A 17,026-nucleotide genomic window follows, 5' to 3' on the forward strand; every position below is an offset into this window, starting at 1 on the left:
TACTGTTTCATTGAAATTTTGATCAAAAGATTAGCAAAGGGGAAGAAAGCCTTCAGTTCACAACCCGTTCCTTAGAAAATGTTGATATGGATGAGCATTTGTTTATCTAACTGTCTCAGTACCGATGACGGCTATTAGTTCTATAAAATTGAGTTTTATAATATAGCACTTGACCATTCTAAGTTTTCTAGAAGTGCGAACAGTCGAAAACAGCTTGCTGACTAGATAAATGTTTGCCAAATCATTTAGTCATTCTCTGAGAGCTCTGTTGTGCTAGAGAAGAACAAATTTAAGAGTCTATAGACTCTAGCAGCTATAGCTATCAACACCCCATCGTCCTCGGTCTGAGAACTGAGGAGAAGACATCCGCGTTTCTGGTCTAAATGTTGACTCAAATACCCAATGGCTATCGCCAATCACCAAATTCGTTGCGTCATGCTCAATCGGTATGTTATCGAAAGTTTGAAATCTAATGTTTGGCTTTAAGGAAGCGAGAAACCGTTTGCCAAAAAACTCGAACCTTTTTCAAGTTTTTATCTGTCTATCTTCTCAAGATTGGCGGCAAATTGTTCTCACAAGCTCGCACAGGAGGTGAATTTCCAGCTTCTCGGCCAAGGCAGCGTTTCGGAGAAAAGAATTCAAACTTTTTCGTGAGCAGTTTTCGACAACGTTCGGTCGTGATCGGTCGTGTGGCATTTGGTTTGATTAAATTTCGTTGTCTAGTTTTCGGGATTCACCTTTTCTGTGAAGGTAAAGTCAAAGCGTATTCATCTCATCGATTTTGAACCAAGGAATTCGTTACCGGTAACAATAATCAAGTTAGTAAAAAGTGCTCGAAAAGTCTAAGCATGATCTTTAAGAAACATGTTATGTAAACAATGCATCATTTGTAGTGAATAATCGGCTGTTTTTGGTCGTAAATATATTCTCCAATTTCAACGCACACGTATTTTCCACCATTAATATCTTGTAGACAAAAATCAATTCAAATATGTTTCAAGACCTCATTTAATATAGAAAGTGTTTAAAAAGATTTCAAAAATAATCATGTATTTAAGCTTATTAAAATAACATTCAAAACATACGAGAAAAGGCTAAATCTACCTATTCTCAGTCGAATTCTCACGGTAATTTAATTTTCGCGCATCACCTGCGCTCTTGATGATGATTGGATAAATGTATGACCGTGAACGAACGAACATGACTCGACTCGCGTGCCCATAAAATTAATACCGAGCCGAGGCGCAGCTGTTCGAAAGCTATTGGTTTGATTTGAGGAACCGAAGAAATGAGAGAAAAGAATTGATACCGACCGAACCAAGCAAAACTAAATCAATTTGATGGAAACTGGAAGCGAATACATACAGTTGCGTTCAAAAAAGAATGAAATCGCGTGAAGCTGCGCACCCACTTCCAACTTTGACAAGTTGCCATTTCTCTCTCGGCTGATATTTTTTCATGAAAATTTCACACAATTTAGTTCAACTATCCAACAAACACTCCACAAAATTTGAAGTCTTTACAATGACGGAAAACAAAGAAACAGCTATTCCCGTAAAAAAGGAAAATTTGGAGTTGCTTCACTAAATTTGCTGTACCTTTGACAATTTTCATTGAAAAATCTTGAAATTTGATCCAAAGATGTAAAAATGTTTGATCTAATACCAGGCCAAGTTTCGTCAAATTCGATGAACGTGATAAAAAATGGTGCCGGATTGAAAATGAGGTTCATTATCGCCCAGCAGACGATTTCATTCTTTTTTGGACGGATGTTTATATGGAAAACAACGTAATCCATGTATTCTTGGTATTTTCTTTCACAAAACCAAAATTTATCACAAAGAATGTTGTAAATTGATAGGAACTTTATTCTCGCTTTGTTTAGAAACAGAAATTGTTCCAACAGAACTGGTATTGAAACACAAGAGCGAATAGAATATTCGCTTTAATTGTGGATCAAATTTGTTTATCAGTATAATTTGCAGGTCATTTCTGAAACTCTGTTCTTCTTATTTTGAACTCGGTTGAAACATTTTCTCTTTCGAAACAAAGTACGAATGAAGTTTTTAGCAATTTACAACATTCTTTGTGATAAATTTTCGTTTTGTGAAAGAAAATTCCAAGAATACATGGATTACGTTGTTTTCCATATAAACATCCGTCCAAAAAAGAATGATATCGTCTGCTGGGCGATAATGAACCTCATTTTCAACCCGGCACCATTTTTGATCACGTTCATCGATTTTGACAAAACTTGGCCTGGTATTGGATCAAACATTTTTAAATCTTTGGATCAAATTTCAAGATTTTTCAATGAAAATTGTCAAAGATACAGCAAACTTAGTGAAGCAACTCCAAATTTTCCTTTTTTACGGAAATAGCTGTATCTTTGTTTTCCGTCATTGTAAAGACTTCAAATTTTGTGGAGTGTTTGTTGGATAGTTGAACTAGATTGTGTGAAATTTTCATGGAAAAATATCAACCGAGAGAGAAATGGCAGCTTGTCAAAGTTGGAAGTGGGTGCGCAGCTTCACGCGATTTCATTCTTTTTTGAACGCAACTGTACATAGTCGGAAAAGCAGTTAACAGACTATTGTTGCTAATATGAATTGGTTTGCTCCACTTGTTGAATGTTGTTCAACAATGTTGCACAAGTGTTAAAAATGCATTCAGTTATTATGGAAATAAATAGTAGTTTTGATCATTAATGTACTGATCAGCGATATTGCAAAGAATTGAAAAATTAACAAAAAATAACACGTTAAATATACATAATTTAAACTTAAAAAAAAATATTCCGAAATATATCAAGTTCATTTTCAAAAATGATAAAACCACATCACTGACTTGACTTAGAGTTTAACCAAAATACATACTACTAAAGCTTAAAACCATTCGGTTGATCGAAATGCATTCTAAAAAAATAATTAAAGTCATCTTATGATCATTCATGAAAAATATGAAATAGTCGAATGCCCGGCTTCGATCTAATTGATCGGATATGCTGCAGACAAAATCATGTTATGATTTAAAAAAAACATTAAAAAAGTGACTAAACTTACCGTATTACCGTGGGTGCCTGCAATGGTTCTGAGCGCCGATTGCCGGTTCCGTTTTTTATCAGGGTCTCAAGGCTAAGAAACCTCCTCTCAGGTCCCGGATTGTGTTGCATAGTTTGGTTTCGGTACTAACTACACTTAGATATATATGTATATACATGTAGTGTTAGATGTGTATGTATTTATTCAAGTATCACACAATCAATCATAAAAACAAAGTTGAATTTATTATATTTATAGTTCAAAGCCTAGAATCAATCATAAATGTGTAGTTGAATCAATAATTTTTACAGTTGAATCAATTATACCATTACAGTTGAATATTCCATATTTATAGTTAAATGTGAGAGTTTTTTAAAAACGAACACACACATATAGGATCTCAGTGAAACTTCATGTTTTTTGAAGATATCTAAATTTTACAGACTAAAGCGTACATCTTTCAAGGATATAATGGCTAGCATCTTAATGCTAACACCACCAGCCCACCCAGCATTTTTGTAGGTATATTTTTCAACAAACTTTGCTATACGTATCATATACATTATGAAATCATCTTATATAACTCGAAAAAACAGCATTTACGTACTAAAGTGGAGGCAATATACATACATATTTTTAACTTCTGGCTTAAGCGATAAGAGTTGTAAAAATTGGACGATATACAACACCTTTTACCGTACATCCTGACAGTATGCGAGAGAGCGCAAGTTTTGCTCTCAATGCATGCAAACCGTTGCCAGTGACAATATTTGCTGCTTCTCTTATTGGCCAGTTTATCCAAATGGACCCTTTGATTTTTAGAAATCTGGTTGCACTGCTTATCGCAAAGAGAACAACAAGGTTGTTTTCTCATTTGAAACCCGCACGCGGGAGACAAATTTGCAAACATGGCGGACTTTTGTCATATACGAGTCGGTAGACTTTAACTAACCATTTTTACGATCATTTACTTGGTTTGGTAGGAATAACGATTCGCATTAACATTGTTAACGAGTTGAGCTGACACTTCTAATGCGATGTTATGTTTGCTGGGCCACAGAAAGAGTACTATGTCTGCCATGACCGAGACTCGATCTCATGACCTCTGCCTTAGAGAATTCAACGCTATCATCTAGGTCCTCTTGGCCACGGTCGGCGGCAACCAGGAATGTATAGTTGAATCTATCATATTCATAATTGAATCTATCAAAGCCTAAAGTTAATCGTACAATTGTAGTGGAATCTATTACTATTACTGAACTGTAAAGTTGAATAAATTATATTATTACAGTGAAATCTATGATATGCATAGTTGATTGCGTTAAGTCAATCAGCAGGTTGTAGTTGGATTTATTTAATTATAGTGTATGTATGTATGTATTTCTACCACCCAGCTAGCAAGGCACAGCCGATAGCAGCGAGCAATTTTTGCTTTATATCTTGTTCAAGATTCATCAACTGTATAAATCCAATATGTCTTTGAGTGGACTATTTCAAGGGAAAAGAAGTGTAGGCAGAGGCACTTACATTTCTAGTTGGGTATAGGGAAAAATGGTCTCCACCGAAAGGACATATCAAATTTATACAGCTTTTGATTCGAGCCGTTATAAAGCGAAGCGCTCCACTGGATGGGGATTTATTTAATTATAGTGTAAAGCCTAAAATCAATTTTACAATTGTAGTTGAATCTATGATTTGTTTTAAGTTGAATCAATTATACCATTACGGCTGATTCCATTATATTTATAGTTGATTGAGTAAGGTCAATCTACGGTTTGTAGTAGAGTGTATTTTATTTATAGTTATCTGTTTTTTCTACGTAAAGAAAGTACGTTATTCTGTAGAAAAAAAAAGGGTGTGCTTACTATGCAACGAGTGCTCGTTATGCCCTACTTCGTCTAATTTGTATCGTTTTTAGATGACAGCTTCACCCTTCTACAATTTCCGATACAGTTTGGCAAAATACATCTATTTTGACAGAAATTTAGGAAATTTTTTTGGATCTAGCTGTTCGGTATCTAACAAGAATTGATTATTTATGTTCCACTGAACAATAAAGTGTTTCCATTTATTTTCAAATAATCGATTATGGGATTATATATTTGTTATGCTATATTGAAGTTAAGCACTTTTTGGTCATTCACCCCTTTAGTACTAGTAGAAGGAAGGGTTTCTTAATGCACATAAAGGGTGGTTCGGATCAAAAAGTGGTCAAACTAAATTGCGTACAAATCGATTGTTTCTTTATTAGAAAAATAAAAGTATTTTTCTTTTTGAAGTTCAATTTGTCTAAAGGACGGAGGAAATACTCAGTTAAGATTCCGGTCGACCTAGTCCGGATTAACGAACCTTATCCATTTATCCACTTTACTTTGAATTGCTTCTCGCTGCTATCAGTTTTACGGGTCTGCTTGAGGTTCTGCTTAACTATCGCTCAATATTTTTCGATTGGATAAAATTCTAGGAGGGTTCTTATCCTTAGGCACAACCTGTATGTTGTTAGGCAACCCACTCTATGGGTTTTTTTCCATAATGGCAGGGCAGGTTGCAAAATCCGACCAAAACAGTACAGACAAGTCGTGTTTCTAAAGGAAAGGCAGCAAACGCTTTTCAAGACATTCTTTCATGGAAGTTTCCAGGTTGAGGTTCCCCGTTGCAACGAAAATGTCGCTTTCAAGCCACAGGTACAGATAGGCGTTGTTGGGACGACCCATGTACAAAGTTTTGATTCGTAGCTCCTCTTGCACGGACCCCATTTTGATGATTATAGATATAATGTCAAAACCCAAATAGAAGCATCATTGTACACACACACACACACCTACAAAATGAGGGGTATTCAGATTTTTTTTAACATGAATCAGCATGAAAAAGCGAATTCAAGTTGACCACCCAAGTAACCATAAGCACTAAAGATTTGCATTTTTATAGCTTCATAGCTTTATACCAGCATTCAAGTGCTAAATTACACTATATCAGCACATCAAGTGCATTTTTGCATTATATCAGCACATCAAGTGCATTTTTGCATTATATCAGCCCTTCGAGTGTAGAATTATTAGAATTAAACTACTCTTTTAAAATGCAACTAACATTTTATCAGCTTTACACAAATACTTTTGAAATGCAACATAGCAACATCTAAATCAAAATAACGAATGCTATATTCTCTAAGCATTAAATTGACATCACACAAGCTTGCTTTTTATAACTATATGAGCACTACAGTGGCATGAGGCCAAAGCACATGAGCATTGATTGATGCGGAATTAATGCAAATTTAAAGAACCTTTTGCCAAAAATTTGATTCAAATAGCGTTTTTTTTTAGTTTTAGCGCGGACTTGATAGGTCCACAGGCAGAGTTACTAAAAAATGTCCGAGCCATAGATGTCATGAGTCCGATTCCAGGTCATCTTCAGCCGAAAAATCAAAATATAGATCCCCTTAATATGTATTAGCGAATATCAATATAAGCCAAATTCAGTATCATGGCAGAAATAAGAAGCCAAACAATAATCGAAAAAATATTTTTTCCCGCATAGGTGTACCTACTTCACTTGAACGCAATTTGCATTTTTCCAGCATTTTACAAGCCAATGCTATAGCATCAACCAATGCGAATACAATGCTTTTATAGGGTTATGTCAGTTTCTGCACTAAAGCAGCAGTTAGAGCAGAATTGGTGCAAGTTTTAAGTGCTTATGGTTACTTGGGCACTTTTTGACACAGAGAACAGACATCGGGCCCCGAACAAAAATTTGTTGAAATCGTGTGTGAGAATACCCACCTAAGTTTCAAACCAAATTCGTAAGTGGACTAACATCCATAAGATGTCGCTACCAGTACACATATTTTTCCATTTTTTCGACACGCTTAGAAATTAATACTCATAGCTTATCTCAAATGAGGCCATTGCAATGTATGAGAGTAACACAACTTTTTGTGTGATAAATTTTAAGAACATCTTGATTTAAAAAAAAATGCAAATCATATTTCAATCATACTTTAATCGCTGTCATATGTCCCAGCATATGCCCCATATTGTTCAATCAATATTGGCGCTGAATTGAAAGTTGAATTCCAAGTTTTAAAGTATGTCTGTCATTAAATAGTTTTCTATAACAGAGAATGTGAACATAAATGTTATAATTGTTAATTATGGGTTGGTATTCCGGTTGATGGTATATTGTAACTCATGTTTATAAATAACTTAAATCATTTCTACTGATTACTAACCCTGAGTTACAAGTCCTCATATATCGATCTCAGGTAACATCAACCAGAATATCGAGTCATAGTTTACAATTATAACATTTATGTTCACATTTTCTGTTCTAGAAAACTGATAGTAAAATCCCAACACATGCTTTAACACTTGGAATTCAACTTTCAATTCAGCGCCAAAATTGTTTGAACAATATTTGGCATCTGACAGCATTCAATTGTGATTGAAATATGATTTGCATTTTTTTTAAATCATGATGTTTTAAAATTTATTACACCGAAATTTGTGTTACTGTCATACATTGCCCTGGCCTTCTTTGAGATAAGCGATGAGTATTAATTTCTAAGCGTGTCGAAAAAATGAAAACAAAAATAGGTGTACCGGTAGCGACATCTTATGTATGTTAGTCCACTTACGCATTTGGTTTGAAACTTAGGTTGGTATTCAAACACACGTGTTGAGCTCCAGCTCGAACTCTGTTCTCTGTGTTTTTGATTCGAACACCCTTTAGAATCCTTATTCCATACTCATTAAAACACATTCGTTGTACTTTGTGCAGAAAATTTCCAGTTTTTCCATGAGGCAATAATGTGCAAAATTGGTTATTGGTATTGGTTTATTTTGTTAGGTTTTTATCGAATTTATAGAGAAAAATACGAGATAATTTTTGTTTGGCTATTTTGATGAATTTTCGAACTTTCCGTCGAATAACATCGCCCGTGGCGTAGAACCATTTTTTAATACAAGGTGGAAAATATCAGTCTAAATGGAATAGGTTTATCACTAAATCTTGATAATTTTAACATAATTGATTTTTTTACAATTTATTTTTTTTATGATTCATTCTTACAAACAGAAAGATTATTTTATTCCCTTTTGATATTTTTTAAAGGTCTTTCTAGGATGAAGGATTTGAACCGTTTTTTGGAAAACTCCTTGTTTGTTCGAACTGATGGTACTATTCGTCATCACTTCAATTTAAAAATCTTATGGAACTAAATCACAGCAAGAACTTATATAGTGAAAAAAATATATGTCTAGGAAATCAGCGTTTGACCGTTGAATCGTTATTGAAATTTATGGACTGTGGATCCGTTATTCTGTGCAAATTTTTCAAAAGATTTCTAACAATTTTAATTTTGTTCTCGAAGGCCTGATTTTTTTTCTTACAACGAAGAAAAATCTGTTTTTTTTTAATTGAAGTTGTTGCAGTGTTGCATGTTTAGAAAGTTTTTCAAAATTATAGAAAAAATAATTATTTTACAGATTTTTCCAAGTTATAATTTACATTCTTGATTCTAGAAAACTTCTACAGGTTTCAAAGATTTTCTTAATTAGATTTAGATTCTACTGGGATAAGCTTTCTGAAGCTGATTCATGAAAGTTTAATAACTGTGGCAATGTGGATTGTTTATTTTTAAGTGAAATGAGTCAATTTATCGATGTTTGACATGATTTTTCGATTAAATTTCTGAAAATATTGTCACAAACTTTTTCGGTAGATTCAATTACAGATATTGATTCTGTCGAGAATTCATATTTCTGTCGAAGACTTTGATGCCTAGTCATGTCGATAAGAGAACTAAAATCGTTCACCCAGTTTTTGTTATTCAGCTGTTCTCATTTCCGTCAATTCTCAAGAACGATCATTAGAATGCCCCAAAACCTGTAAAATGTTATGCGCTGCAAGCTAAAATAGATCCTACACAGAAAAAAATCTGAGCTTTACATTTCATGTAAAGTTTGATTTCATGTATAAAATTCAGTCATATGTGTTGTATATTATAAAGCAGCCCTGAAAAAAAACCACGCGTTTCTCATTCGGATCAATTTGTTGCATTTTTACATGACTTTTGCTTGAAACGATGTTTGAAATCAAAAACGTTGCAGTCGCAAACAGGGTGTGTCTAAATGTTTGCCGATTTTTATAAAAATAAAAAGGGAAATTCTTTTAAAACTGTTCACAACATATATAAATTATTCTGTATTGCCTTTTTGAAAAAAAAATTGTATATTACTCGATAAAATTTCATAAACTTTATTGGATAGAAGTGATATTTTGTTCTAAGCTAAAGTTCACCTCCAGAATTCAATTTTTTTAATATAATAGTAACTCTAACCGATATGGTTGATATGAAATCCTACAATTAAAAATGAATGGCACAAAAATAAGTCATACTCATGGTTTAAATAAAATATTGCAGAATAAGGTCAACAATATTCTCAATTTGTTGTTACCAAAATTTCAGCACAAGAAAGCTTTTTTTCTTTTTATTATTGAATTTAAGTATTAACTTTTAATTCAAATAAAATCAGGATTATATATTTTTGAACAAGTGAATCTTTGGGAATTGTTTAGTATTCAAACAATTTGGCATGAGATCTTGCACTAAGCCTAGGATTAATTTTAGCCTGCAGCGCATAATTTTTTAAAAAGTCGGGTTATTTAGGGCACTCTAACGATCATTTGTTTATGGTTTTAGTTTTGTTTTTCTAGTATTTGAGTGCAAACAGTACTTGTTTTTTTCCGAATTTGACGAAATAATGTCTGAAATAAATCTGCTGAGCACATTCATCATACAACTTTATCTTTGCTTGAAACGAAAAAAATATGATCTCGCTAACGGTTTAGAAAGGCCTGGGATCATCTACAGCCTTCATATTTTTTGTTTGCTCTCTCGATCTGATTTGAATTTCAAAGTGGTAGTTAAACAATTGGAAATAATGTAATCTGAACACAAAACTCTAATATCCAATCCAATGCCTCTACAAGAGCTTTAAATTCTAAGCATTAAATTTTAGAAAAAGAGAACAATGTGAATAATTATGGGGCAAATGCAACTGCAAATTAGTGAGATTTGGTTATTTACTGACTTATCATTTAGATAAATACATACATTTCATACAAGGCTCAAAATTTGTTTAGTATTTGATGAATTGAGATACTTGAATTTTTAGAAGGGGGTCTCATATGAATGAAAGCATAGTTTTGGAAGAGCGATTGTGAGTATTGCAAACTACTTTTCATGCAATACTTCGCGAGGCACCAGTAGTGATGCCAATTGAATTTATTGTTTTTCAACGCCAAAAGACATACTCCTGTTAAACAGCTAATAATTTTTTTGCCTAATAAAATACAAAGTTACGGTCTTCGACAAAGTTGTTCAACTTAAAATTTCCTTTGGTAAATTTATAAAATGGCACAAAAACTATTAGCAGGTTCGGTTCCACAGAAGAATAAAAAATTATGTTTATTTTTCAGTACAAAATATTCATTTTTCCCAAACAAATTTAAAAGTTCAAATTTACTCATGTAAATGTTACTTAAAAATTGTGCAAAAAATTTTTCATTGGTATGGACCAGTAGACTGAATCTATTTGGGATCATTTTTTAATTTCTCAAACTCTGGGGTAGAAAAAGCTATGTTTTGGTTTAAAACTCATTCATGATTATTGCAGAATTTTTAAGTAACGTTTTCATGAGTAAATTTGAACTTTTAGGTTTTTTTTTGTACTGAAAAATAAACATCATGTTTTATTCTTCTGTGGAACCGAACCTGCTAATAGTTTTTGTGCCAATTTATAAATTTACCAAATGAAATTTTAAGTTGAACAACTTTGTTGGAGACCGTAACTTTGTATCTTATTAGGCAAACAAGTTATGAGCTGTTTAACAGGGGTATGTCTTTTGGCATTGAATAACAATAAATTCAATTGGCATCACTACTGGTGCCTCACGAAGTATTGCATGAAAAGTAGTATGCAATACTCACAATCGCTCTTCCAAAACTATGCCTTCATTCATATGAGACCCCCTTCTAAAAATTCAAGTATCTTAATTCATCAAATATTAAACAAATTTTGAGCCTTGTATGAAATATATGTATTTATCTAATTCAATATTTGATCCAATGAGAAATTTAAAAATAGTTTGATTAAAATTGTATGGGAGAGTGGGGAATCATGGGCCACTTTTTTTCGTTGTTCCATAACTTCTTTATTATAAAAGATAAATTTAAAATAAAAATTGGTATGGTTTTCTACATTTTCAAGGTATCATAAGGTATTTTTTTTTATTTTTAATTAGTTATTTTTCCCAAATTCTGACTGTTTGAAAAAAAGCAACATTTTTTGGATTTTGAAAAATGGTGGGGAATCGTGGGCCACCAAACCCAAATTGACCAAATAACATGCAAAGTTTATGAGTTAACCCAAAACTGTGATTTCCTAATTCATTTCGTTATTTAAAAGCAATTTCAGATGGTGAAATAAAAAAGAGAGCTGTGTATGATCGCATAGATTCCAAAACCTGGCTCGCGAACGTTTTGGCAAAATTTCTTATATAGGATGGACAAAATATTTTTCATAACTCTTCATTTGGCATAAGAAAACTTTACAAATAGTAATAACGTATTTTAAGTTCTGAATGTGTATAAAAACATAAAAATATAGGTGATTCAAGATGTGTGGCCCACGATTCCCCACAAGCTATGATTTGCAAATTGGTTGCGTTTGTGTGACTTATTGATGTTTCATCAAAAATTTCTTTTCCACGTGAAAGATCATGAGAAAACTAAGATCATAAGCGTATGAGCATATTTTCGTAATGCAATTTAGGTTCCCCATCGATGAAATTAGCGGGTGTTTTTTTAATTATGTAAGTAAATTTTTCTTACTTTTTTTAGCTTGATAAATAAAAGAAGCATTTGATGCGTATTTCAGTCAACAACATACAGGAATATATGCTCACGCAAAGCGACGACGATGACAGTTGGTTTGAGATTTTTATCTCAACACACATCTGAGATATTAAAAGTGGCCCACGTTTCCCCATGGCCCACGATACCCCACTCTCCCCTATATATTTCAAAAATAAATTATGAAGGTTTCTTTCACTTATAGATAGAATTTATTTAAAAATAGGTAAACATCTTAAAATAAGAAACATTTGTAGTTCCATGTAATGTCCAGCTCTAAATTGGTATATTCTAATGTCCATTAACCATCATAGAACAAACAACCTTATTTGGTATTAGGGAGTGTAGTGCGATTTCAGACGCATACTAAAACTAGTTTTGATCAAAATGAGAACCACAATTTAAGAGAATTTACTCTAGCCCTTACTCGCCCTTTAATCAAAAAGTAACTACAGCAAAATACCAGGCTAATAAACTTGATCGTAGATAACCGATGAACCATGAAAGGTAATCACATTATCAGCCCAGCCCCCACTGTAATTGACCCACATTTTGCAAAACCCCGTGAGCAACTCTGAACCGTGTCGCGTCGCGTCTGACCATTCGAGAAACCATGCCAATACCTATAGATACCTACTGTCGCGTCTCTCATCCGCTCTTATATCCGATCTTTGTTATGGTTAAGAACCTTTGACTACCTATAGGAGGTACCTTCAGCTCGACTATCAATTGAAAACCTGCCTATGGCTACACCACCCCGTAACTCTCCAGCTCTCTCATTCAAGTCACTATCACGTTAGCTCCGTAATGGAGCTTCTATGACCTACTGAAAGAGAGTTAGCAAAAGCTCAGAACTAAAACATCCCCGTGTTTACCCTCGGCTTAAAAAACATTAATACTGACTGTAATTACCGATTGGCGTGAGGTTCGTAATTGAGGGCTACAAGCCACAACGTTTGAATTAGCATCGTAAAATGCGTAAAACTTTTACACAATTAATTCCAACTGAGGAGCTTTTACACGCGAATTATTTCAAATCTTCAAGGATAATTCAGTTGCCTAGATGCTTAAGTCTTTCAATTATCTACAATTCCAGTTCAAATCGATTTACCATAGCGAGGGATAATTAGCAATCAACTAACTGCTGGTGTCATTTTCTCTCCCTTTCGATTCCAGAAAAAAGGCGATACATCGAGAGCCGGACGCAGCAATTAACCTGGCCGTTCCCGTGGGGGGCTGGATTCACGACAAATACGCGTTGAATCTGAGCCGACTCGTCGCGTAATTGTGCTCGCTGCATGCCTACGACGAATACTGCTGTCGATGATGACGATGATGATGCACATGCGCTAGTGAGCCGGTATCGCTATCGCAAAGAGAAAGAGAGATAGCGAATAAAAAAAGTGCATCGAAAGCAAAACGTTGCAGCTGTAATAACAGTGCCACTCCGAGGGCACGAGCAACAGCACCTGGAAGCCTTCCGGAGTTGCAGGTTATTTTACGGCGTCGATCCTATCGCTCGGTACTACACGAAAGAAGTCTTATTAAAGCTTATTATTTACCAAGAGGCAGCTACCGCCTGTATTCCGCCCTCTCGGTCCGCGTCGTGTTCTCGCTTCAAACCCGTGAAAGTATACGCCCGGCACGTAGAGTGAAATCGAACGTTCCAAGTAATTGGGTGACCTAGAAAGCCCCAGCTACGATCCCCATTAATCATCTCTTAACCAGGGGGCCTTGATAAGTGTTGACTGAGCTGAGCAGCTACTGAGCCTCTCTCGTCCGTCAGCTGTTCTTATGTTGGTTCCTCGAGGACGTGTCTGCTGCCTCCTCGGGACCGGTTGTTTCAACAAATCCGTACCTTCGTCTGCTGCCACCGTGCGAGGCTTGCCTTTGATTGAGGGTGGCCAAGATGAGTACGATGTCTCCGGGAACGCCGAAAAAATGTCGACTGATCCTGCAGCAGTGCCTGGCCATACAGCTGACCAAGCCGGGCAATCCGCCAGAGGACTTTTGGATGTACGATAGCGGCTACACGATATTTCAGGTGAGTTTCAAGAACATTTTAGCAATTCTCACTGTTGATTCATAAAGTAAAAAAAAATGCAATAATATATGTACAAAAGATTAAAATTCAGTTTATGTTTTGAAATATTTTGCCTCAACTTACACATTATGCAATGCTTAGATTTTTGTTCATAGAGAAATGAAAAAAAAATTAATCAAGAGTAAATATGAAGAGGTTCTAAATATCCACACACAGGAACAGAATTTGGAATTCGTCATCTAGCAAAAAAATATTTTTATTCTCATAATCCGATAGTTAGCCCTAATACGCTCTTGAGTGTCAATATGAAACTATTGGAAGCTTGGCGACTTGCAACTTTATTCGGGTGCATCCAAATAATACAATTTCTTCGGGACCCTCAATGAATTTTAGAAATCTTTTATTTAGCCTCATTACTTTTTTTTGACGCACCATTAAACCCAGGAAAAAAAACTCCCTATTCGGACTTTGGGTGTCAATTTGACACTCCTCGCTTAAAACCGCTATATCTCTCTAGTTTCTCAACCGATTTTTACAACGTTTATAGATTTCGAAACCTCGTGATGTAACTTTTCCAGACATTATTCACCTACAACACTTCAATTTTTCGTTATTTAAAGTCTGAGAAAAAATCCGAAAAACATGCTTCGAAAAAAGACTGTAGATCAGCTACGAAATAATCAAAAAAATCACTTAGTGTCCAAGAAAGCTGAATTTTAAAGCTGTACGTTGCACATAAGTATATATTTTTTTGATTTTATTATAAGACTAGCTGACCCGTTGTGCTTTGCTACACCTTCCGGAAATAAATGTTATTTGTAAAAATTTATTCAAATTTAGATTTTAGAGAGCATTTTTTTAAATCAAACCTCATCATACTTCAGAACCAACAACTTTGAAATAAGAGCTGCAACTGCAGTTCTGAATTGCAATTCAAAGATGGTATATATTTTTTACTGAAACTTGATCTTTTTTTTTAAAATAAATTTATTACGGTAAACATATAAATATTTAAAAAATATCAGTTGCATCTCTAAATAAGTTCTCTTTTTTTTTTTCTCTTTGAAAGTCAAATATTCAAAAATGTAGGCAAAAACAAATTTCTAAGTTTACATTTGTCCCGTATATTGGGGCAAGTGTCCATGCAAAGCTTATTAACAGATGCGTCAGAGTAATGGCTTTAAAATCGAATGCTGTTTAAAGGGAATGACCTTTATTTACAAAGACATTTAAGAATTTTCAATATCCGCTGCAGTTTCAACATTCGGAATACCCCTTCTGGTCTTTCCAACATATTGAATCATTTTGAAGATGAATTTCTTAAAAGTTCGACGTTTGCCCTTGCCCCACCGTGTAAGTTGACAGAAGGGAATATTGTTTTTAACACTTTAAGGGTAAACTAAAAATTTCTCTTAAAAATTTTACGTCCAGTTGAATATTAGTTCTAAAGTCTCGCTTTTCAAAAACGAAGCGGATCAAAAGTCTCTTTTATGCAGCCATGTAACACAAAAACACTTTTCATGTTAAGTACGTACTTGAATTGGTATGTAAGCAAAAAGTACGATGGTTTTTTCAGAATTATTTTAAATAAAAAGCTCCCAGCTTCATTCCTTATTCGTTTCAGTTGTGTATTTGGGCCGAAGTAACAATTTCTAGAAGAAAACATAGTTTTTAATTTTTTTTTAACAGAAAAAGTTGAACGTTTGAACATGTTCTAATGTTCCTTGAGTGAAAAGTCGAATGCTACCTACATTATCACGAACTAAATATGGAAGTATTTTTGCAAATCTTTCAATTGGTTTTGATTCGATTGATAAAATACCAATCCGTGTCACATCTAGGCGTCATTTATTACCACGTGCTGTGTACAAATAAAATAAGCAAGAAAAAAACACATGGAGACGAAAAACAAACCCCTCAAAGAAAATATGCTTGGTTGAGAAATACGCGCCAAAATATTCCTACTGATCAGTATGCTATGCCTGGGTTACTTTCCTTTTGCGACGCCTCGACCATAGAGATGAAAAACAAACCGCCCAAAGGAAAAAAAAGTCTCAAGAAAATGGATGTCATGACTTTAATTTGTTTCGAAAAACTACAAATTTTGTATGGAAGCCTCTCCTTCCTTAAGTCGGATGGAGTTTTGACTATTACAGAAACCATCCCCGGCCTCAAAAACCCTCAGATGCCATTTTTGACGATGATCGGTTCAGTAGTTTCCGAGTCTATAGGGAACAGACAGACAGACAAACATTCATTTTTATATATATAGATCATGACAAAAAATGTAAAAGTTGTGTGAAAACCGAACAAACAACAATGAAACCAACAATGACCGACCGTGGCCAAGAGGATAGCGTTTAAGTCTTCTAAGCCAGAGGTCATGCGATCGATTCTCGGACACGGCATACATAGTACTCTTTCTGTGGGCTGATGGTGTTAGCATTAGTAAGATGCTAGCCATTATATTCTTGAAAGATATACGATTTACTGTTAACCCTTCGTTTCATAAAGTTGCAATTTGAAACAATTAATGTATGGAAAAAGTGAAAAATCGTATTTAATTTAATTTTTTTTTCTTAATGTACACGTCATTTCCGACTGTTTAAAATTATTTTTCAGGAAAAATAAAAAATCATGTAATGAAGGGTTAAGTAGGATTTAGATCTCTTCAAAGAAACATGAAATTTCACTGAGATCCTATATATGTGTTTAAGTTTAACCAGATAAATTACAAAAGGATTGCAAAGTTTTCATAATTTGAAACACAGAATGCTTGACGAATTTTCAAAGATAGCTGTTTTTTGAACTTGTTGTCAGTTTGCAATTTTTCTCAGATTTTCTTGCACTAAAATAAAACGTTGCTCTGGATTTGAATATATGAACGCAAGATTTTCGCTATGAATTTATATTCACCAGAAATCCAATTTCATACCGGGTTTCTAATGGTGTAATTCCATAAGCGCTGCGATACTTTACATCCAATTTCGTGCCAGATGTTTATTATGCCCTTATTTC

At 34.3% G+C, this 17,026-nt stretch overlaps 1 protein-coding gene across 1 annotated transcript in view; it reads left to right on the forward strand.

The window, feature by feature from the left end:
- Positions 1-17,026, forward strand: part of LOC129758599 (putative uncharacterized protein DDB_G0282133) — a 509,097-nt gene that overhangs the window by 451,979 nt on the left and 40,092 nt on the right. The window contains exon 6 of the mRNA XM_055756144.1: positions 13,141-14,008. Within this exon, the coding sequence (XP_055612119.1) occupies positions 13,874-14,008 (135 nt within the window). The 5' untranslated portion in view covers positions 13,141-13,873. The remainder of the gene's footprint in view (positions 1-13,140; positions 14,009-17,026) is intronic.

The sequence above is a fragment of the Uranotaenia lowii genome, chromosome 3 (assembly GCF_029784155.1).
Source record: "Uranotaenia lowii strain MFRU-FL chromosome 3, ASM2978415v1, whole genome shotgun sequence".
In the NCBI taxonomy this organism is placed as follows: Eukaryota; Metazoa; Arthropoda; class Insecta; order Diptera; family Culicidae; genus Uranotaenia; species Uranotaenia lowii.